At 34.1% G+C, this 25,102-nt stretch overlaps 1 protein-coding gene across 2 annotated transcripts in view; it reads right to left on the bottom strand.

The window, feature by feature from the left end:
* Positions 1–25,102, bottom strand: part of CCSER1 (coiled-coil serine rich protein 1) — a 722,113-nt gene that overhangs the window by 25,259 nt on the left and 671,752 nt on the right. Inside the window, exon 9 of one of the 2 annotated variants that reach the window (XM_025873454.2) lies at positions 1,266–1,343. The exons of the other annotated variant lie outside the window; for it this stretch is intronic. Coding sequence (XP_025729239.1) covers positions 1,266–1,343 — 78 coding nt within the window. The remainder of the gene's footprint in view (positions 1–1,265; positions 1,344–25,102) is intronic. 2 annotated transcript variants of the gene reach the window in all.

The raw sequence follows: 25,102 nt of genomic DNA, 5'->3' as shown, positions 1-25,102 counted from the left end.
TGGGAAAAAAAAACCTTCAAAAGAGATAAAATTAAAATACTTGTGGTAAATCCTGCTTGAACTTAGAAATCATTTCTATTTTAAAATAGGAAACATTAACACCATTTAAATCATATATAACACTGGTATTCAAGCAAGAAGTAGTCACAATATTCATATCTAGAATATTTAGGTATCTATAATAAACATAAAATGAATATAACAGAAAAATTCAAAAGAAAAGCATAGCTTCTAATGTTTTTTAAATTTAAAAAGAACATATATAAGTAGATGAAGACAATTTGTGCTGGAATTCAAAACTTTAGCTTACTTCCTAATAGAGACAAGTAGCATTTAGTTAAATATAACAACATAATTTGCAAGGCAACATAAAAATAACATTCATATTTATGTTATTTAATATAATGAGGACATGCAGATAAACTTACATTTTATTATTATACACCCTCATGAAACACCTTAAAAGCATCTTTTCTAATCTTACTTGTTAATAAAGTGCTAAAAATAATATTAATGTTTTTAAATAGAAGAGGGAGTTCTAACAAATGTTAGATGCAGGATAAACAAGATAATTCCTTTATATTTTCACCAAAAGGAAGTTTAAAGTCATCAACTTAGGCAAAGCGAAAATCTTATAGCTTCATTGAAGAAAAGATAGGCATTTAAATCAAAGTTATCCAAAATCATCCAGTGTTATTAGAAGCAATCTTGTATCAACACATGTTTTACAATCCTATTTTGACAATTCAACAAGTATTTCACACTAAGAAAAAAATGCTAACTTTCAATTAAATTACTTTCTGAAGCTTGCACTGAAGCCCAAAAGCTAAAATAGTATTGTAAATTTCTCTGCAAAGTTGTGTTTCCTTTTATGTATCAGAATGTAAAAATGATGTGCCTGGCCCTTGGTGATTGTGAACATAACTTTATTAAACTGTTAATAAATAAATTAGTACTCTCCTAAAAGTAAATTGTCCTAGTATTCTAATACGTATCTTCCACATGTCTGCAAATTCACTAATTCAAAAGACTATATGAGGGATGTTAGCTTAAAAAAAAAAATAAGACATTGGTATGCTAGTTGGTGCCTGTAATTATCTTTTTCACTTCCAGAAGGTATTTGGGGATTATTTAAGAGCAAAAGATGAATGGCGAGCCACTAAATCCTATTAAATCAATGCATGGACACAGCAACAGAGGTAAATAAGCTGTGGAGGTCTGAATACCAATAAAGAAGATAAAAATGGTTTTATATAGCTACTTACATCATAGCCTAGAAGTTCAGTCTGTGTGGATTTATCTACTCTGGAAGCAAAAGCCTTCTGTAAATGCTGGACTTTTTCCTGCAAAATGAAAAAAAAAAAAAAAAAAGAAAACAACACGTTGGTAAGTCATGTGCTTCTACACTAATGTCCCCCACTTATTAAAATTTGATTAGTGTATAATTCATGATTATCTGCATGTATACTTTGCTCTGTTGGTGCTTTGCATATCAGCTTAAATATTCATAACTTTAATTTTCTAGTCATAAGTACTCTACCTTTGGAGTCTGTTAGTACAGAAACCACTGAGGTAGAACTGCAGCTGAACACGAGAGAGCCAGGATTGCTTAAATCCAAGACCAAATGCTTATCCTGGGTTTCTTGTTGGCTGTTTTGTAAATTGAATTGATGGAATTTTCTTGTTCTAGTGTCAGAATATTTACCTTTAAAATCCAGAACACAATACTACTCAGTGGATTTCATCTAGTTTCTTTTTAATTTCATTTTTTTCTTCTTAATCCTTTCCTGAAATCTCCACATTTAGGAATCTATATGATATTTGACACTTAATCAAATTCTGTCATAACTAGGTAAGGGAAGTAATACATGAAGGAAGTTTGGGAGTTCATATCTCAAATGCAAATGCACTTATTCTGGCCTACTAATTTGACTGAGCTTCTGGTTGGGGACTTCTATTCTCATTCCTAGATGTGTCACTTAAAAGATGATCTTGAGCTTAGTTACCATGCAGTGTGTTTACTGTGTGCCTGGCACATCTCAAAATACTGTATTTACATGATCATACCTCATCTTGGGGTTTTTACTACTATTATCACCCATTTTTAATGAGAATAATATAATTTAGAAATCTTGACAAATTTTCCAAGTAAGTTCATGTGATTCTACTAGATTCTGCTTTACTTAACTTACTTTCTGAGGGTTGCTGGAAGGGAGGGGGGTGGAAGGATGGGGTAACTGGGTGATGGACATTAAGTAAGGCATGTGATGTAATGAGCACCTGGTATTATATAAGACGGATGAATCACAGGCCTGTACCTCTGAAACCAATAATACATTATATATTAATTAACTAAATTTAAATAAATTTTAAAAAAACAATTACAGAAAATTCTATATGTCAATACATGAAGACCACTAATACAACTTTTTAAAAAAGGATAATTTCTTTTGTTTTAAAGTTGAATGCTCAATAAAATAGTTGAATATGTTAACAATTAAAGCTGATTTAATTCATCTTTTTTCCAAGAAGGGATGATAGTCATCACGAACCTCACTAAGAACACTTTCCTCCTCTCCCCTCCTCTACCTTCCCTTCCACTTCCTTCCCCTGTCCATCCCCTCTTGCCCTTAATTCTGCCTGAGATTTGCATGTAATCAGAGTTAACAAACTATATACATAATTTAGGCAAACATATTTATATGGCTTATTGAAATAATAAAAAAAACATTATGGACTATTAATGTCTCAAACCTTCTAACTTAACCTATCACAAAACTTCTAGTGCTGCTATTCATACCAAAATGAAATGGAGATTAGGTAATTCAGAAAGATGTCATGCAAGTGAGGTAAGATTTTAACTGTACGAAAAGGATAAGTGAAAATGTGGCCACATTTTGCAAACTCAATTTAAAATGAGAAGTAACAAGTTGTGTTTATTTAGACTTATATTGGGCTGAGGAAAAAGAGCAGGGAGAAGTAGTAATAAGCAAAGGAAGCAATAAAGTTTGCTATCATTGAAGGGCTGTTTAGAAAAATTTATCTGTTTTTGAAAAAGGTTGGAGGAATAAGCATTGGAAAAGCAAGTTTTGTTATAAATCTCTAGATACATGAACATTTGCACATGAATTAGAGACTATGCACTAATGCAAAAAGCAAGGAGGAAAGACAGCAAATGCTTCCATTATGGTTTGCTCACAGTTCTATTTTCAAGGCCTCCCATCCTGAAGATAGGAGTGGGAAAGACTGCTAAACTCTGGTTCATTGGTCTGAATTATAAGACTTAGAAAATTCAATTTATGATAAAAAATTTCAAACACCTTCAATAACAGCCTAATCAAGGCAAAACAAAACGTACATCAAGAATACTTTCAGAAATTGAGAAAAAAAAAGGCATTTCTAATGGAATTCATTGCTACTTCCATTTGCAGGCATTTTCACAACAACAAATATGTCATATTTGAATTATTTGTTACTTATGCACTTGTATGCTATATTCAAAAGTGGGGAGTAAAATATAACTTTCTAATAGACTTAGGTGGATATATTTAAGGATCAAATATTTTGTTTAGTGTAATAGTAGGAAGAAAATATATGAAAGTTTCTGATAAATTTCTGTAACATACACTTAGAAGATTAAATAAAGTCTCTACAGGTTTTGGAAGATAATTCTCCATGGCGCTTTTGCATTTCTGCAAGACTGATGGCTATTTATGAATTAATAAATTTAACATGAGATAAAAAGTATTACATAGAAAATAGACCATAAAAATAGCTATTATTAGATGGTGAGCTTGCTAATAATTATTTATATAAAAATGAATCAGTATTAGCTATATAAATACATATATTAGAAGACTAGAAATAAAGCATCATATATTTTTATTTCATGCTGATTTGATATAAGAAAAGTTTTTATTTAAATTATTGATTTCAGTATAGAGAGACAGACATTTCACCTTCATGATGCAAATATATTATATTCCTTAATTCAACTATAACTTTTATTAAATGCGTATTATGGTACAAGGGACATAAAGGGGGGAAAAAAAAGGCATACCCCTCCTAATGTATAAACTTGTTAAATCACTAAGTTGTAAGCCCGAGACTAATATAATATTGTGTGTCAACTATACTAGGGAAAAAAAAAATCCATATCTCAATTTAAAAAAAAAAAGGTTTAGCCCCTTTTATAAAGAAACTTCCACTGTGAAAGGCAGAGATATTAAAAAAATTATTATTCAATACATAAAGTAAAAGGACTACAGAGATGGCTGGAGGCATATAGGAGAGTTAAATAATTGAAATGCAGAAGCTACTGACACCCCAGCTAAAACTAGAAAAATTAATTATTATAAGCCAACTAGGAGTGGAAGGGATAAGGGCCGTTTCTTAGACAAGAACATTTGCAAATATTTAGAAGTTGGAGAGACCCTGACAAAGATATACAGAAACAGCTACTAGTTCAAACTTGCCTAAGGGGAGACTGTGAAAGGGACAATAGTGAGGAGTAAGACTAGAGTGCTAAATCCAGTCTGTGCCAGAAAGTATAGAATTCATTTACACATGTGATTTAATGTGTCTCTCTTTTGGTATTTTCCTATATAAACATTGTAATTTCTTCTTCTAACCTCTCCCAGAGGGATAGAGGAGAACTGAAACAACTCAACTTCTGGTAGATAAGTTTTATAAATAAATCTATACCTCTGACAAAGTATCTATTTGTTTTTACATTTTCCATTCCAAGGAATGACAGTATCAATACTTCTTAACAAAACAAATCTTTTTTTTCTCATTTAAGATTAATAAAACCTATGTATTCTTAGAATAAACACAAAGAAAAAAGACTAGCAGATTCTGTAAAAAACAAACAACTATATAGATAGATAGATAGAGATATACACATATATATGACTAAATTATGGGATGAGAAAGAGAAATTTCATCATTTATATTTGGTGTTATTTTACATTTCTGCCTGATCTTGGTCCTGAATATGTGGAGGTTTTAAATATTATAAACATTGCTATATGAAAAATATACAAGATGGTTTTTCTCCACAAGTTTCCAAATAATTTTATCTGACATTAAGAGTAATTTAATAACATCTGTATAATAGCTATCATAAATAAATGCATATAAATCAAAGAAAATGTATATAATTTACAAACTTGCCAAGAATATTTATTTATATTCACGTTCCCTCTCATTCTGTAATCTTTACTACAACAGCTATTACTAACAATAATAGATGATATTTATAGCATGTAATTACACACCAGGCACCATACCATGTAATATATGTGAATCCTCTCAAGAACATACAATATCTGTGTCCTTTTTTTTTTAAGATTTTATTTATTTATTTGACAGAGACACAGTGAGAGAGGGAACACAAGCAGGGGGAGTGGGAGAGGGAGAAGCAGGCTTCCCGCAGAGCAGGGAGCCCGATGCGGGGCTCGATCCCAGGACCCTGAGATCAGGACCTGAGCCGAAGGCAGACGCTTAACCGACTGAGCCACCCAGGCGCCCCAAGTCTGTGTCCTTTTCTAAAGCAGGAAATTGATACTTAGTAAACTGAAATCAGTCGCTAAAGGTCACACAAGCTAGTAAGTGGAACACCCCAGAGGAAAACTCTCGTCTCCAAACCCTGATGTCCTTTCTATAAAGATATTCTGACTCTGAAAAAACCTTCAAGCAGTATTGCTGCTTGCATATTGCATATTGCATACCAAATGCAATAATACCAATAATACAACTGTGTTTTTATGTTCATCCTGTATATATTCTCCTGCAGACTCTATTAAGTCATTTTTTCTTTGCTGTGAAAACAATTTGAGGTTGCTTAGGAATCTTTATTTCCTATAAAAGCTGAGATTCCATAGAATACCCATACTAGAAATATGCAATGCCAGCAATGCATTTTTTAAAAGTATTTATTTATTTAACAGAGACAGCGAGAGCAGGAACACAAGCAGGGGGAGTGGGAGAGGGGGAAGCAGGCTTCCCACCGAGCATAGAGCCTGATGCGGGGCTCGATCCCAGGATGCCAGGATCATGACCTGAGCCGAAGGCAGACGCTCAACGACAGAGCCACCCAGGTGCCCCGCCAGCAATGCATTTTGAAACATAAGTTAGGAATAAGATGATAAAGTTAATATAAACTTATAACAAAAAATTGGAAGGAAAATGTGCAAAAGCAAACTGAAATAAAAACTAAATTTGAAAGGCATGAAATTCTCATGATAGCAATGATATTATCAATCAGTTCAAGCAAAGTAATCTAAAATTAATTCTGCTTAAGCTATTAGAATGTTTTCTGGTGTGTGTAAGTATGTTTATGTTTTATGCACTGGGTGGTCATAGACTCTGCTTCCAAAACATATGTTGTCCATATAAAATGATTAGTTTCTAGTTTCTTTAAAAATTCTTAAATTTAATTTTAGTAATCAAGAACATATTTATTAAATGCTTGAGCATAAAAAACATAACAGTTACCACTGATATATGTAAATTTTTGCACTTTCATGTGTGTACCAGTAAAGCACATGACATTTTAGGATGCACTTAAGAGGAGGAAATGTGGTTAAAAAAAAAAAACAAAAAAAAACAGGGAGAGAGACAAAACCATAACAAAGCTAACAACTGACAATGAAATTTCAATTTCATTTGAAAATGAAACCTCAAGTGGCTAGGAGAGTTAAAGGACTGGCAGTTATTTATCCTTATTTTAGAATATGTTTTAATTACATTATTTAATTACATTATTAGATACTCCTGATTAATAAAATAATTATGAATATTTTAACATCCAGCAGTTTATTATTCTACATAATTTATTTCTACCTTAGATACTATTTTCATCTATTAGAGCTGTTAAAAAATTTATGCATGTAAAACTAAGTGCAGTAAAGGTGAAAAGAAAATATTCGATAATCCCAAGAAACAACTCCAACTTATATTAAATTATAAGTTTAATTACCTACACAGAATACTGTGAATTCGAGATGAAAAGGAAATGAATTTAAAAAAAAAGAACATGAGGGCTTACACATAGCTTTAGAATCTATAATAAAAAAACTGCACTTATTAATGAAATTAAAGCTGAAATACAAAATATATGGTAATAGTGATTACAGCACTACTATATGAACATATACCCTGAGATTAAAGGGAAAAACACAAAAGCCTCTGTATCATCCAAAACTCACATGCAGGCACACACACAGACACATACCCAAAGAATAGGTTTGAATCAGAAAAAGGAAAATCTTAAAAATAAATAAATAAATAAACACAAAGACTGCCTGAAATAGTATAATCCTGAATCCAGATCCTAAGTCATGGATCTACAGGTTCAGTTTATGAAAAGAGAAATAGTATTGAAATGAGGAGAAAAGCTAATTTCACCCAATGTGGGGCTTGAAGTCATGACCCCAGAATCAAGAGTCTTATTCTGTATTGACTGAGCCTGCCAGGCACCTCAAGAGAAACTAACTTTTTAAAAATTGAAAAGTAAGAGGAGCCTGGCTGGCTCAGTCAGAACATGTGACTCTTGATTTCAGGGTTATGAATTTGAGCCCCATGTTTGGTATAGAGATTAAATAAAAAACAAAATAAAATAAAATAATAAAATAAAATTGAAAGGTAATGTAATTCAACACAAGAAAATTCACAAAGTGTTCTGAGTCCAGTTTAAACGAGAAATTAGGCAGATCAAAAAGAATTTGATCATCTTATTAATGGACTTCAATGTCAGTAATAAATGATTATTTATATACAACAGAAGCAAAAAACTAAGGGAAAATCACTGGGATTGCTTAGTAATGCCAAGTCCAAATATGAGCTCAGAAATGCAAAGGCTATCTAATAGAGATCACATTGATTATTTTCACCCACCTTTAATGAGAGAGTATCCGTGAAGGCATCAGTAGAATTAGAAACAAGCACAACAGTGACCACGCAAACCAAACCTCCTTACACAAAACATACAATTTCTTGGAACTATCAAGATGACATTAAAATGTATTATTTTCTTATTTTCTGTTATGGAAAATTGCTAACATATAACAAAAAGGGAGAATAACACAAAGAGTCCCTATGTACTCATTACCCAACTTCACTAACAGATATTGGAATTTAGAAGAAGAGTATTAGCTATGTACTTAAATGGCTCTCTTGGTCAATATTGTCCTGCAGATTAGGTAAGAGATATTTGCATTAGAGTACTGTGCTCTGGCTGTTCTCTCACCATGTTTCTGCCTGTCAGGAGGGTATTCTGCAGGGATAAGGGAAGTGTCACAAACGAAGGCCATATTTCCCTTCCCACCATATTCCAGAACCCTGGAATTCACTGCCCAGTTCAGGACATGACCAGGTCCTCCTGAGGGTCACCCAAGGTGTGGCCATGGGACAGTGTAGAGCCTGGTGTTCACTGGGTCAATCACACATATGCTCATAAGGCCATGAGGGACAGAACCTAGGGTAGTAAGGTGCTAAGTTAAGCTGGAGTCGGACTGGCTCCCCACTTTGCCACAGTGCTGCACAGGATGCTATGGAGTCCAAAAAGTTATAATTGGTTGGAACATGACTTTCCATGTCATTAGAAAAGTATATTTGTTAAGATGGGAAGGTCGAACATATTTTATTCAACAGTTTTTAAATCCTAATTTAGAATTTTAATATTTAGATTTACATTCTGTGAGCCCCCACAGTTATGTTCTTGCCCAGAATCTCACAACTGTTAGCAGCTTTCTTGTTACTAGATTCTTTTTTTTTTTTTTATCACCACACCTCAGGAAAAACAAAGTATGAAAAAGTTGCAGAAAAGGGTAAAAGGATAGGAGGGTTATTTTATGTTTATATACTTTAAAAAGTGGGCCAAAAAATGTAAAGCCAAACAGGAGGAGGATATATCCAGTAAATCATTAAAACAAATACCTAAATAACATTTATAGTTATTTTATACCTAAACTAGGAAACTGTCTGACATCCTCCACAATCCACCACTTTGAGACTGCGTTGGAAGTAATTTTTTTCAGTAAGATTACACAACATTACACAGCATATTTTATATTTATGGAGTTCATTACCCATGAGAGATTATACAAACTGAAAATATACCCAGATTTAAGAGTTTAGGTTACTTCATTTAAGAAGAAGATACATCAAATATGTAAATTGGGAATTTATATTTTTGGAGATTGAAATCACTGGGAATACTTGTACCCAAATAACTATATTCAATATCCCAGATAGAAAGCATATGGATTTTTTCCCCCCAGTAAGAACTGAATGATGCTTTGTTTCAATTCTAACAACACTCCTCTGGTTTTCAGATTGTTTCTTTCAAACAACATGTTGTACTGTATATAAATGCCAGTATAGTTTCAGTAATGGGGGATTAAACAAATATATATTTGAATTCTTTTATGCATATGACAGGCTACTTCATTTCTTCTAGTTTAATACTCTTCTCACTAAGGTGGAGCTAATTAAGAAAGTCCTCATAAAAAGGGACTTGAAGGAGAGGTCTTTGAGTTAGACGCCTTTAGAAGCTAGGAAAACAAATTTCCTGGGATAAAAGTAGTAGACATTTAGTGACTTATCAGGAAAGTTATGAGAGAAGTTGTGACTGAGAAAGATCAGCCAGATTGTTTGGGGTTGGCCTCTCCACATTCAAGATATCTGCTAATTACATTTCTGAAATCCATTTCACACTTATTTCTTCCTTTTCTAGCTAGTAGCACTACTCTGGATCCACTACCCAAGGACAAGCAAGGAAATGGAAAATGGAGCATACATCTGTGCCCAGTGTGCAAAAGCTACCACTTTTACTCCATTAGCCTCTCTATTGGGTTGACTAGTGTCCCCCCAAAATTCATGTCTACCTGAAACTTGTGAATGTGACTTTATTTGGTAATAGCATCTCTGCAGACGCCATCCAGTTAAAATGAGGTTATACTGGATTAGGATGAATCATAACTACAATATGACTAGGCACCTGAGTGGCTCAGTTGGTTAAGCATCTGCCTTTGGTTCCTGGGATGGAGTCCTGCATTTTGCTCCCTGCTCAGTGGGGAATCTGCTTCTCCCTCTGCCTCTCCCCCTCACCCTGTCATGCTCTCTTCTTTCTTTCTCTCTCAAATAATTAAACAAATCTTTTAAAAAATACAACATGACTGGTGTCCTTTTAAGAAGAGGGATATCTGGACACAGTGACACAGATCTACAAAAGGCCATATGAAGACAGAAGCAGAGATTCGAGTGATGCATCTATAAGTCAAGCAACAAGGATTGCCAGCAACCACTGAGGAGCTCGAAGAGGCAATGAAGGATACTTCCCTAGAGCTTTCAGAGGGAACATGGTCTTGCTAACACCTTGACCCTAGACTTCTAGTCTCCAAAACAGACAGAAAATAAATTTCCGTTGTTTTAAGTCAGCCAATCTGTCATACTTTGTTATAGCAGCCAAAGGAAATAAAAGCTTAATAAAGCCTCTCAACTGGTATTCCTGCCTTCACCCATACTTTCTCCACTCCAAAGTGATTTGCTAATGCAGTTCGTTCTCCTGCTTAAAACCTGTTAATATCCCATTCCAGTAGGGCAGCCCCCAGTCACATGTGGCAAATGAGCACTTGGAATGTGGCTAGTCCAAACTGAGACGTGTGGTAAGTGTAAAATACACAACAGATTTTGAGGACTTAGTACAAAAAAACCCCATTAGTATCTCATAATTTTATGTTTATTACATCTTAAGTGATACCATTTTAGATATAAGTTAAATAAAATGTATTTGAAATACTAAATTACATAAATGACTACAATTTATTGCTTGTTTTGTATTTCTATCAAATAGTTCTAGTCTATATAATAAAGAGTAAACCTTTATCATGATGTACAGCTCCTGCCCCTCCTGGCCCCTATTTATTATGCTAATTTTATCTCCTACCAATCTTCCCATTGCAAAAATGACTCCTACTCATCATCTTGCAGTTGCCTGAGTGGAGCAAAAGATTTTGCACTTGAACTTTTTTTTTTTTTTTAAAGAATTTATTTATTTATTTATTTATTTGACAGAGAGAGAGAGAGACAGTGAGAGAGGGAACACAAGCAGAGAGAGTGGGAGAGGGAGAAGCAGGCTTCCCACGGAGCAGGGAGCCCGATGCAGGGCTCGATCCCAGGACACTGGAATCAGGACCTGAGCCGAGGCAGATGCTTAATGACTGAGCCACCCAGGCGCCCCTTGCACTTGAACTTTTAACATGCTATTTCCTCCATCTGGACTCTTCATATTAAGGTGTTACTGCTTAGAGCTATGATCTCTGAAGTAGACTCCCACCTCCAGGTGAGTCTCTTTTTACTGACCACCTCTCATTTCAACTGTCATTTCTTTTATTTGACTGTTTGCCTGTATCTTGTCTGTCTTCTGCACTAGCATGTAAGTTCCTCACAGCAAGGATCGTGTCTATTTAGAGCCATATTGACTCCACACAACCTAATGTAGTTTTTGGCACATTCTAGGTTTGATACTTTTCTGAATAAATGAAGTAGGAGAATGAAAGATGATACATGAGGTTTGAGAGGATTCATTAGAAACCAGCTGGAAAAACTGACATACTGCAAAAGCATTTGCTTTAGGGAATTTAATATTAGTTACATGACAAGTCCAGTAAAATTTCTGGCATTTGTATGGTACATAAATTTAAGTAGGGACGGCATGAAAGTGATATATGAACTAAGGGATTATTCCAGTAATTTTAGGCTGTACAAAAGAAAAGAAGAAAGGAAGCAGAGACACAAAAGTGAGAAGTGAATTGGTACAAATCTAACATGTGTCTGAGGATGTGATGATGTAACATCAAGTGAGAAATATTTTCATGAATAGATTAGGATTTTCTTTAAAGATTATTTGAGAGAGAGAGCATGAGAATACATGTGGGTGGGGCAGAGGGAGAGAGAGAATCTCAAGCAAACTCCCCCCTGAGCAGGGAACCCAACACAGGGCTTGATCCCATGACCCATGAGATCATGCAGTGAGCTGAAATCACGAGTTGGACACTTAACCGTCTGAGCCACCCAGGTGCCCCAGGATTTTTTTTTTTCCAAGAAAAGCTTATGTACTCCATCCTCATCCTTGCCCGAATTATATATTTTGAGTGAGAAATTAATAAGGTGATTCTTCCAGTGAAGATAACTATGGGAAAAAAATGAATGCAGAAGTGTCTTCAATAGGAAATAGGGCCCAGGAGAATTTTTTGATGATATCAAGTCCCAAACATTCCCTCATTAACAATATCCTGGTCTATAACACAGACCTTCTATTTGTCAGGAGACCCTCCATTTCCCTGATATTCCACAAATATGGCCCATAATTGCAGAAGGTTCCTTCTGCTAGAAGTTCTACTTCTCACTCTCTCCTCTTCATTTATTAACTGGTAGGTGATCTTGGAATAAACAAACCTGTTCTATTTCTTACTGGCATGGCCTGTCCACAAGATGGAATCTCAGCTTGTCCAGACATAAGCTTATAGACTCCTGCCCTGTGATAGAAGTCTGCAATTTTCCCATTTGTGTCAGCAACTTCAGTGGGTCACTTCAGATAAGAATGTCCTGGAAACTTATATGGCTACATTTCAATCCAGGTTTGGATGACATTTTAAGTCAATTTCTCTGAATCTTCTACTTTGCAGTTAGTTCTGAATTTAGGAGGACACAGAAGGATGTTGCTTATTGCCATTTTTAAGCCTCCAAAACACACCCACCCCCCCACACACAAATTTGGAAAAATGGAGTTTCAATTAGTTATTGGTAAGTTCTAGCAGAATCATAGTAATGTTGCCCACAGAACCATAGAACCTTAATTCAACCTTGAAAATTGTTACTACAAAAAACAAAAACAAAAAATAAAAAAAGCAAGCCCTGTATCACGAAAAACAGGAACCTGCCAGCAATATTGACTGACATCTTGAATGTATGGAAAAGACTGTTCTAGCTTTTTCTTGCTTGATATTTTTATTCAGGAAGGTCAGGATATAATACCCTGCCCATTGTGTCATTATGGTTTAAAAATAAGATTCCTGTTTTGAAGAAAAGATTTGCTTCAGGGGACTGTGAGCATTTTATGATATTGATTTAATTTTAATGTATATAAATTTTTTTAAACTGAGAAGTGACATAAAAGTCTTCAAGGCAGTCATTCATTAACAACAATATGCTGATGCATAAGGGAGACAAGAAGAAGATCACTAAAGACTTGCAGAATCAGCACAGCATTACAGGTTGACAATCAGCTAGAAAACAATGGAGGCCATGAATCAAACTTCACCAGACAAATTGCAGACACAGATCAAACTTTACTGGCAAACTAAAGAAATTCTGAACACCAGAAAATGCATTATCCTTCAGATTTCCTTCAGCACACTCATAAGCAAAAGTAAAATAAATAAATAAAACCCCACAGATGTATATCTAAACTGCAAAATCTAGTAAAACAGAATCTGAAGGGATTACGTGTGACTAGAGGACTTATTTAGTGGCTTTGGATGTCTGTTTATTCATCTTTAAAAAATAAGTAATAGGCAGAGGCATTTAAAGCTGGACTTAACTGATTCCAAATATTTAATTAGTACCTATAATTTATTAATTCACCCACCAGTAATTATAGTACATTTAACTACACAAATTCAACTATGAGCTCACTCTTTTTTCTCTGTAGTTACAGGTACAATACAATTTTATTTTGTTTTATATTATTTTGTGTATTTTATATTTGCCAAGAAAACTATTTCTATGAATTTTTTTTGCCAATTGCTCACTGGGAGCCACTTCAGAACCCAACCCCTGAATAAGACACAACTGTGCTAAGTGTGCAGTAGCTGAAGGGGACAGGCTCTCTCAAGAGGGTGGTGTGTGTGGAATGCTAAACACCAACCTCTCTCTTCACGTTGGAAGTGGTAAACAAAATACTGTTTCTGGGCTGTTTCACTAGGTAGAGTTCATAGGGGAGAGAGGGTTTCAATAAGGAAACATGCCAACGGGCATAAAGCTACAAATATTGCTTAGTGATATAAGGGAAGCAAGGAGCTGTTAAGAGAGAGAATAACATGGAAGAAACACTTTAATTATACATGATGATAGAGTGGGCCTTACTGAGGAAATTTAACTTCAGGTTAAGTCTATGGGACAAGGACACATGCAGGGAATAAGCAGAGGATTATTTCAGAAAGAGATTGGAAAAAGCTCAGGGAGTTGGGGACGAGGGGGCAATGTAGGCATTTGTCGAAGAAATTGAAAAAAGTACAGTGTGACTAGAACTTGGTGAGCAAGAGGCCTATATACTGCCATCAGATAACTGTAGGTCAGCTGAGCATTGACTTTTATATTGAGTTCAGTGGGAACCACAGAGATTTTCAGTGCGATTCAATTGTATTTAGCCAACATCATTCTGGCAGCTACATGGAGAAGAAAATAGAGGTAAGGAGGGTATGAAAGATGGTCATTTGAAGGTACTGCAGTCGTCTTCTAGAAATGCTTTTAGCAAGAGGGATAGAGCCCTTATATGTTTTCCAGACTCAAGTAAGAGCCAGATTTAAAAGCAAGTAATTTATTTTATAGGTAAAGGAAAAGAAAAAAGTCAAGAATGACTCCAACTTTCTGTTCTGAGCAAACTGGGAGGATGGTGGTGGCATTTCTGATTCGGGAAGACTGCAGGAGAAGCAGGTTTTATTGGAAATGGGAGTGAATGGGAGAAAAAGTAAAATGATTTGAGAATAAGGGTGAACCAGACATACTGAACATATTAGAAAGACAACTGAGGCATCTAAGCACCTATGTGGTGATAGGAGTCCTATAAAAGCGGTTGCCGAATGCTATAAAAAGTGCTAATAAGTAGGCTAAGAACACAAAGAATCCCTATATGAATGCATTAAACTTTCAAATGGTAGCAGACGCCAATCTTTTCTAACTGGAACGCCTCCTTTCTCCCCTCACACATCCATTCTTTCCTGGGAACGTCATTTTCCTCCATGTTAGTGCATGCCTACAGCCAGAGCTGCCAGGGAATGCACTGTGATCAATCTGTCACAGTTCACTGCTTTACAGAAAGTGGACCCCTTTCCCAAACTGGGCTGAAGAACTTTTCTGGCAATTCTGATATAAAAATATGAAAAATAAGTTAATTTTTCTTGGATCAAAAGGTGTAAGTTTGAGAGGTAGCAGCGGTCAAGTTTACAGTGGTACAGTCAAGAGACCGAGAAAGAAAGAAGAAAATCAAAGAACAGCAGAGGTGAATATAGAGAATGAAAGTTACTATCATATGAATTGTTAATTATAGTTGCTCCTGGGGCCCAGCCTTAGGCTTGTCTTTGGTTTCATGGGTCAGTCTTTTAATAAATTCCCATTTGAGTTTGAGGCAGACCAAAGTGTCTTTCTGACATTTATAATCAAGAGACCTAGGCAATGAAAAGAGAAAGCCAAAACCAAAGGCAGAGAAAGAGAATGTCTATTTCCAAAAACTCAATAAATAGTGGTGGGATCGTAAGTAGCAGTCTAGTAGTTCCGTTCACTGTATTTTTTTAATGTTTAAAATTTCAGTTTAAAAAAATAAAATAAAATTTCAGTTTAAAATCAAGAATAAAACATCAAAAATGAAATTTTAGTAATAAAACATATGACCATATTCTGTGTATATGTACTACTTTCAGATTGGCTACTATGCATATCTACTTTATTTATCATCTATCATAGTGGCTGTTTTGTATATTTTTTCCTCATACAATAAACATTTCAATATCAAATATTAATAGCAACTTTTAATAATTCTTAAAACAACATATTATAGATGCATTGTTTTTAAATGTCTCCACATGAAGCATATAAAAGTGCACAAAATTAAAAGTGAAAATATTCTCCTTTCACCTTGATCCTATTTACAGATTTAAACACTCTTACTGTTTTCATCTCTTTTTGAGGTTATAATAATTAATAAGTAAATTATATTTTAAATTCATCACAGATACCATTGACATCTCAATAAAAATTATTAGAAACTAGCAGTCTTTATCTTCCACTTTCTCTAAACTTTCAATTTCCATTGGCTATATAATTAATATTTAAATCCTTCTAATTATCACTAATTTTTTAAGTGATATGTTTGAACCTCTATCTCTTGACATGTCAAACTTAGATATTATCTAGTAGTCCTCAATCATGAAACATTATAACCTTAGTATGCGTATTCTTTTTTTACCTCTCCTCATTCTATTTTCAATTTTTGTTTATTAATTTTTACATCATTGGATACAGCTGCATTGTTCTATAATTATGTTTTCCATTCTTGTTTACAAGTTTAATATAAATACTGTGAAAAAATAAGTTTTTGATTCCATATGTAAATATTATTTAGGGTTCAAAACAAGAAGTATAATTAGTTCAATGAAAAAGGAAATGAGGGGCACTTGGATGGCTCAGTCAGTTAAGCATCTGCCTTCAGCTCAGGTCATGATCCTGGGGTCCTGGGGTTGAGTCCCACATCCCCACATCGGGCTCCCTGCTCAGCGAGGAGCCTGCTTCTCCCTCTCCCTCTGCCACTCCCCCTGCTTGTGCGCTCTTTCTCTGTCAAATAAATAAATAATTTCTAAAAGATTTTATTTATTTTTGACAGAGAGAGAGAGAGAGAGTATACAAGCAGGGGAAGCAGCAGAGGGAGAGGGAGAAGCAGGCTCCTCGCTGAGCAGGGAGCCCGATGCGGGCCTCGATCCCAGGACCCTGGGATCATGACCTGAGCCGAAGGCAGACGCTTAACCATCTGAGCCACCCAGGCACCCCTAAAATCTTAAAAAAAGAAATTCAATTAACAATTTTCTCACTTAAAAAAAAAAACTCCTAAGATTCAAGGTCTAACGAAACTTTTAATTTTATCCTACATTCCTTACATGTGAATCTCTAATGGACATACACTATTGCAGCTTGCTGATAGTACATTATTTGAATCTTGAGGATATTTAGACTAAGTTTAGAAATATATTAAACATTTTTGTATATACCTCTATTTTTTTGGAATTATTCCTTAGGATAAATTGTGAGAATAAAGGTTTTTTTTAAAGATTTATTTTAGAGAGAGTGCACATGTACATCTGTGCATGAGTAGGGCAAGAGGCACAGAGAGAGGGAGAGAGAAAATCTCCAGCGGACGCCCCCTGAGCTAGGGACTGGATCTCACAATCCTAAAATCATGACCTGAGCTGAAATTAAGAGTCTAACACTTAACGAACTGAGCCACCTAGGTGCCCTAAGAATAAAATTAATCAAAGAGTATGGATGGACATGTTTACATATCATGCTAAAGTGTGTTCTAAAAGATCATTATAAAAAGACACTTGAAATACATGTACCGGTTTTTCAGCAATGTTCCCAGCATTGAATTTCTATTTAAAAAAAAAATATATATATATATAGGCTAGATTAGTGAACATAATGCTGTTTCAGTTAATATTTGCTTATTTACAGACGATAATAACACTAGACATATGCACACTAACCTTCCATTTTCTGCTTTGTCCATTATATTTACTTTCCTTCACACTGGTTAATGAAACATAGTTAAACTTGAGGATAAATCCTAATGATTATAGAGCTTAAGAACTTAAGTTGACTTGAATTAAAACTATTAATAAAAAGTATGACATAACCAATCAAAATTATGAAGGGTAATATCATATGTACCCTTTTCATTCATTTTATTCATAAAATCTATGCAACTTATTTGAACAATGTCTGTCTATCCCATATGTCATCTGCCTGCTAGACATATCCATTTGAATACCCTTCATGTACCACAATTTCAGCATATTCCTAATAAAGCTTGTCATCTTCTAGCATTTTTTTTTCTTTTTGGATTCCCTGTACCAATAAAAGATATTATCAAAGAATCTCCTGCTAAAGACCCTAGAAGTCACCCTGGATGCTTAACATCCCAATTTCATCCATCACAAGTCCAACAAATTATCTTCCTAAATCAACTTCAAATGTATCCCTTTCTATTTTAACTGCCAGTGTTTACTCCAGGCTCTCATAATTTTTCTCCAGAATCACTGCAATAACCTTTTAACAGTATTCTCTCCTCCAGTTTTGTTTCACTTATTATATGCTCCACATTGACATCAAACTGATCTTTCTAAAATCAAATCAGATCATGCTTCATTGGTTTTCTACAAATCCAAGGTAAGTTTAAAACTCTTTAGTATGATTTATCTGGTTCTTCATGATCTGGTCTCTGGATGTTTGTCTGGTCTACCACTCCCTAGGACACTATAAACTCTGGGAAAAACAAAACAAAACAAAACAACAAAATTTTCTGTTCAAGGAATCTGTTAAGTTCTCTAAAGTATCTTTTCTTTTCAACCCAAAGCCTAAAATACATTTACTTCACCTTCTTCACTTGGCACAAGATTCTTGTGATTTAAAATGTAAATGATGTTACACATTGTGCTTCTTTTTGGATCTATAAAGTGAAACTAATTTGATTCCTACAATTACAATGCAAATGTTTTTATGTATTTTTATCCTTTTGAAAGAGCTGAGCAAAGCAAATCTTGCAACTTCATTTATTCTTAGAGAGATCAAGCTGGTTTGGGTTCACTGCAATGTTACCAATCTCTCATGAAACAATTTAATACAGAATTTAGTAATTCAAAAAGACAGTTTTCACCCCCAAATGTTGTTGTGTATGGTAACGTCTACTGAGTTTATTATGAAGAACCATCTACTTTTTGGTTGGTGTTCCAATGCCAAGGAAAGAATACAGTCAGAATATTTAAAGAATAACGATTCATTAAACAAGTTTATTAACGATTTTAGTATTACTCCACTTTCAACTCTCTTTTAAATACCTTTCCTGCAGTATTGTATATTGGCCCCATTTTTAGCAAAATATCTAAATCAACATAGGAACAAAGTATGCGCAGAGAGACTATTCCAAGTGTATAGATGCAAGTATGAATTGTCTTACAGTATTTGCTGCCTTGGCACTTTCAATATAAAGCCATATACTCCTACTGACAAACATATGCCAAGGTTTTACTATTATGGTTTGAAGAAGATAAGTGGTTTAATCCATTCAAATAATGTGTGGAGATTATTTAGGCTGTAAAAGAGGTAATATTTATTCAATTTTATTCACAAAAGAACAAGATTTGGGATGAGATTTAAGGAGTTGCATCACATGTTATCTATTTACTCTAGGTTTTCTATTCGTGAGTTATCAATGCATTTAGAAGTTGCACATAAACAAAAATCTTCACAAAGATTTATTAGCTGATGCTTGGCATTTTCACACTCCATTTAAGTATCCTTTCAAAGGAATATTTATAAGGTCAGATTTTAGAATACTTCTTTTCATTGTAAATGGAGATTTTCTCATTGTAAAATAAACAGGTTTTCAACTCTACAATAACATTGTCTAGCTATGAAGTCTATATATGTAAATTCATAAAAGCAAATGAAAAAATAAGTGAAACATTTAAAAGGGCAAAGTGAGTTATGGGAAAAATTGTAAACCACTAAATAAAAAATCTTTATGTAAATAACGCATACTGAATACAGATACAAATTTACCATCCATGCATACAAAAATTCATGTGTTCAACAAGACGTCCAACTTGCAGGAGTTGTTGGTTACCACCTCTAAAAATAATGCTGAGGACATAAGAGAGACAATCCAAAACCTAAGAGAAGCAGCAGCAACAAAGGGTGGCTCAGTCGTCTGCCTTCGGCTCAGGTCATGATCCTAGGGTCCTGGGATTGAGCCCCGCATTGGGCTCCCTGCTCAGCGGGAAGCCTGCCTCTCCCTCTCCCACTCCCCCTGCTTGTGTTCCCTCTCTGTGTCTCTCTTTGTCAAATTAATAAATAAAATCTTTAAAAAAAGCAATATTTTAAATCATTCTGTGTGGGGGCAAGTATCTTTCTGCATGAAAGTAAGTGGGGGCTGATGTCTTAGGGCCTTCAGTTCTTTACTTTCCTTCATCCCACCCCCAGCGTTTGTGAAATATAATCTTGCAAAACTCCTTTAGAAGTTGGATTTAGGGGTGAAATCCTGTTAGAGTTGTTTCTTGCCAGGTTGTTGCAAAAGAGAGTGACAACTCTAGTTGGTGGTGCCTGAATGTCTCATGCTTACCTCTTATTTACACAAAGCTGGAACTAGCCTAGACTGGCCTGTGGAGCTTCTCCAAGACCAAAGAGCCCATATTCCACAGGTGATGTAAGCTCACAGGCCGAATGAATTACCAGACTCCTGATGAGTGCCTATACCTTAAAGATAAACGATGAACTGGACAAAATGTTTTCTAAAGTATATACACATAATGAAATTATTTTAAATAAATATAATACATAAATGAATAATGAGAGAGAAGAGAAAGCTTATCTATGTTACCAGAAGTAATATTCCAGATATTAGTAATACAAGGGGAGGTGGAAAGAACAAAAGCCATGGGGTGTACTGATGTGTTTCTTTTGTAAGATGGAAGTATAGTCACTGATATGTTCAAGATTTAGAAGTTATCTCATATGTTTCTTAAAGTTAAGAAAAACAATAAAATAAGCCCATGTAACTTTCAAAATGCCAGAAGACAATTTTATAGAATTTCATTAAAAGAGCATAGAAAGTACAGGATGAAAAACATTAAATAAGATGGCAGAATTAAATTCTGGATAAAAATTCAAACAAATAGATATACTGAACTTACCAATGAAGGACAAAGACCCACAAATCGAAGAAATGAAAATAAGATCCAACAACATGTCATATGCAAAAACAAAAAGACACAGAATCACTGAAATAAAAAGATTAAAAACATATAATTGAAAAATATAAATCCAGAGAAAGTAGGGGCAGCAATCTTAATTTCCGATAAGCAAAGCAAACATACAAACAAAATCCTTCTTTGGATGGCTTAAAGCTTTATGTGACTTTACAGTGTATACATAGTCCTGATATAGTCGAAGAAGAAGAAAAAATAGTACAAGAGGTGGCTAGTAAATAAAACAAGATGAGAAATTTATAATTAAAATTCTTCTGCTAGTGAAAATACAATAGTGGGACAATCATGCTTTCTTAGCCTAATTATAAAGGAAGCTCTGCCCTGTATCAGTTCTCATCTTCAGATTACATGAGGCCAATAATGAAATATATTTTTAGATCATTTTATTTAAAATCTAAGACTGTGTTTAACAGGAAAAAAATCCCCACACATTTTCATTTCACTTTGCTAGGTGATACACTTTAATAAAACAGGTTACATGAATCAAGTGAAGAAGAGAACAGTTTGCCCTTATAAGAATGAAGTCTGTGTAGCAGTGTAATATAGATCTTGGTAATAACACATGTCTAGGTAGCTTTTAAGTTCTTCAAGGATCTGTCAAAATGATATATGCCAAATTGTGAAACTCTGGAGAAATATCTGAATTATTGATAAGCAAAGTAAGAGTGAATATGCTGTTAATTTTAAACTGTGTCCCCCCCCCAACAAACAAAAGCTCCACTCTCAGGTTGAATTCAAGGCAAATAATTGTGCAATACAGAAAATATTAGGCGATGTGAGCATTTTTCTTATTTTACTTGTTAGGAAACAATAGTATTTTGATGTATTTATATTCAAGATTAAAGATTAAAACATAATAAAATTAACATTAACAGAAATATTTTCATCTTCCAAAGAGCTTATTCACCTGATTAAAATCACAATTAGTCTGTATCAGAGGTAATTTCTTTTGTCATTAATGCAAGTACTTCCACACGCCAGTATTTTTTGAAACTTTGTAAATAACTTTCAAAGACTATATATTATTACAAGTACTACAAAAATAGTATTTTAAAAGTATTATTTTGATTTTTAAAATAAATGGAAACAATCAATCTGAGTTTATTTGACCATGAAATCATATGTTTCATTAGTCATTTACTAATATCTTTCTCTAAAATAAACCTTAATCTCACATATTATGTTAATTCTATATTTTTAAATGCGAGTGTAAGTTTGCCCAATTCACTTGGTTTTTACTTATTTTCATTTTTGTTTGAATCTTTATTTACATTTTTCTTTTTTGTTTTTTCCACTTCACTCTCAGAATAGATTCCATTTTTTGGTAAGCTTTTGGGAAATATCTGATTTATAGGAATCTCTGCTGGTGGTTCACAGATGACAAGGACACTCCCAAATCTCTATATCATCACTGATAATATCAATGATATCATTAGTTTGTTATATAATATAGTAATTACCTTATAGGTCTTATTTATAACAACATTTATTCTGACTTGTTTGAGGTACAAATTGTGGTACAGTAGTTCTTGCAATATTTTTCTGAGATGATCTGCATTATCTAATGCCAGACATTAGACAGTGTTCACATAAATCAATGTCAAACCCCCAAAAATAAACCAGAATATTGTTGCTTGTAATGTTACATATCTATTATATCTCAATTAAAAAAAGATTATTATTATTTGGGGGTATCCACAAATGCACTCTGAGTTGATAATTCCTGTGAAATTGATTTATTAGGAAATGCTCCCAGGAAAATACGAGGAGAGTGAGAAAGCTGGACAGGGAAGGAGTCCATCCAAAAACCCAACTTCAAGATCTCCGTTAGTGGCTTTGGCTCCATCCTACAGGAAAACCCTTGAGAGGGAAGTCTCATCCCAAAATTGTCCTTATCTAAAGGCAAAGTAGTTAGTGATACGGAGCTGGGCTATTAATCCTGCCACACAGGTCAGTCATTGATTAAAGGAGGTTTGTTCTGCAAGGAAAGTGGCCTTAGGATCCCAAAGCTAAGGATGGCTCCCTGACAAGACTGCCTGATGGTGGCTGCTGAAGGTAAACATGCATCTGGATCCTGCGTGTGTACACACACAGGCACCCAAATGATAAACGAATTTGAGGGAATATGAGCAGAGTAGTAGCTGCACTTGCTACAGTTTATCTTGAAAAGACTTTAGAGGCTAGTTCTTGAAGTAAGGTTGGACATCTGAAGCTCAGAGAGGTAAAATACATTTTCCAGATTCACAAACCTAGTAAGTAGCAAACAAAAGAACAGAATCCAGAGCTTCCCTCCTTTATGCGAGGTCACTGTCATTGCCCATACTTTATATTAATAATCAAACCTAATTTTTTTAGAAGCTCTATTTTTGTGGATTACTTGGCAGTACTTCTCCAGAGAGTACTTAAAGCCAATTTTGACTTTTTTTTTTCTTCTAAAGAGATTAGAAGTTTGCTGTTGAGTAAAAAGGAAAATATTGTAATGGGTTTCTTCATGTTTCGGTGCTTACTCTTGAGCATCATTCATAAATTTGTTTACATGTCCTTTTTGAGCTAGGTACTTTCATATTTTATTTATGCTATCTCAAATTTGACCTATTCAAACAAGGAAGAGCTAATTTTGAGGATTTTTAGAGAAAACAAATTGTATTTGCACAAACATATACACTTGTATACCTTATTTAAATGTATGACACTAAGTAATATAAATCATATTAAATTATTAAATATTTCTAACATTTAATGTATACAATTACTAATCAAATGAAAATAAAAATATTTATAAATTATGATAACTACTGACCCTGCAAAGGGGGACTATATAATTTCTCAATATGGGGTTATAAATATTTACTATGCTACAGTAATATCAAGAGACTTTGTACTGAATAAAAAATAGAGAACATCTGTTCTCTCTTTAAAAATGATTCATTTCAAAACCACATTTTTTTCACTTGGAATTCTCAAGCTCCTTTTCAAAGGACTTAAGTCAATTTTGAATGAAAATATATGCGGAAACGTTAAAGCATTCCTCAAAATTACAAGTGATTTTTTCCCAAATTTAGTTAAAATATAAACATTAAAAGTTTTATTTCACTAATTTTTTTAAAAATAGTACCAGATGTTAATACTTGTGATAAGCAATAGAGACCATTAATGGTAAAATATAAAACATAACTCTAAGTCAGAACTATGTCTCCATTGTATTTTCAGAAAATAAAAAGGCTCTTTGCTCTCAATTTGTTTTCATTGTCTTATTTATTACTCTTTCTACACATTTCTTGCCCTTTCAAAGTATATCTAAATCAGAAAGGGCACTTGATATAAAATGTCAAAGGGTATAATAAATCAGTAACGAAATAATGTGATGAATTAGGGATAAAAAATTGTTTTTCTCTTTCATTTTAAAATACTATACAAGTAATGTATAGATAGTGTTTTTTTGTTGCCATTACAATTGAACTTTCTCAGGTCAACTCTAATATAAGTATTACTTAATACACAGTTGGACTTTTCAAGAGAACAATAAAGAAAATTGTAAGTTTGGCTGTATATTTACTATCAACAGTATAATTATGTTTCCTCCAGGGCCTGTGACAATGACCTTAATTTACTCTTAATTTGTCTTCTCATTTGGTTTTTACATTAGCTCTTTCCAATTTGTTCTCCATTGCCCACACTGTATTTCTACTTTTCTTATCATTGTAAAGTCCAAATGTCCCTTTAAAGGCTATGTTAGTTAGTCTCTTGTCATTGTTGATTCCTAATTGGCATGCCTTTTTTTCCCCCCTTCCAGATTAGACTTGATATCTTTTCTGGATATTGTGGAAATTTGGAATATTTTAAGACGTTCCTGAATGTATGAATTTATATTTTTTTTCCTAGAATAGAAAGAAATGGTACAAGAATGGACTTTAAGCTGGCCTGATCTTGGCAACAAAATGCCCAAGAAGTTAACATTCAATTTACCCAGTTATAAGAATACATTGAAGTCATTCTGCACAACTTCTTGCATATGGTGAGAAGGTGGGTGAGGAACCAGCACCTCCAGAACAGTCAGGCAGGGATGCTTCAGAAGAATATCCCTCTCCCCCACTCTCTCCCTCCTCTCTCCCCGCTTCTTAAGAATGAAAAGGGTGAGTTTCTGTTCCTTGTAGAATCATTATTCTTGTTGGCAGCATCCTCAATAATTACCATTCTTGGTGACCTGCACCTGGGAAGGCCTACTCCATCTGGGAGCATCTTCACCATATCCTGCACTGTGTAACTATTTTTGTAGGTTTTAT

This window comes from Callorhinus ursinus, unplaced genomic scaffold, assembly GCF_003265705.2.
Source record: "Callorhinus ursinus isolate GAN/ISIS: 27379988/994484 unplaced genomic scaffold, GSC_fseal_2.0 scaffold4, whole genome shotgun sequence".
In the NCBI taxonomy this organism is placed as follows: Eukaryota; Metazoa; Chordata; class Mammalia; order Carnivora; family Otariidae; genus Callorhinus; species Callorhinus ursinus.
This window is presented reverse-complemented; position numbering and strand designations above follow the sequence as displayed.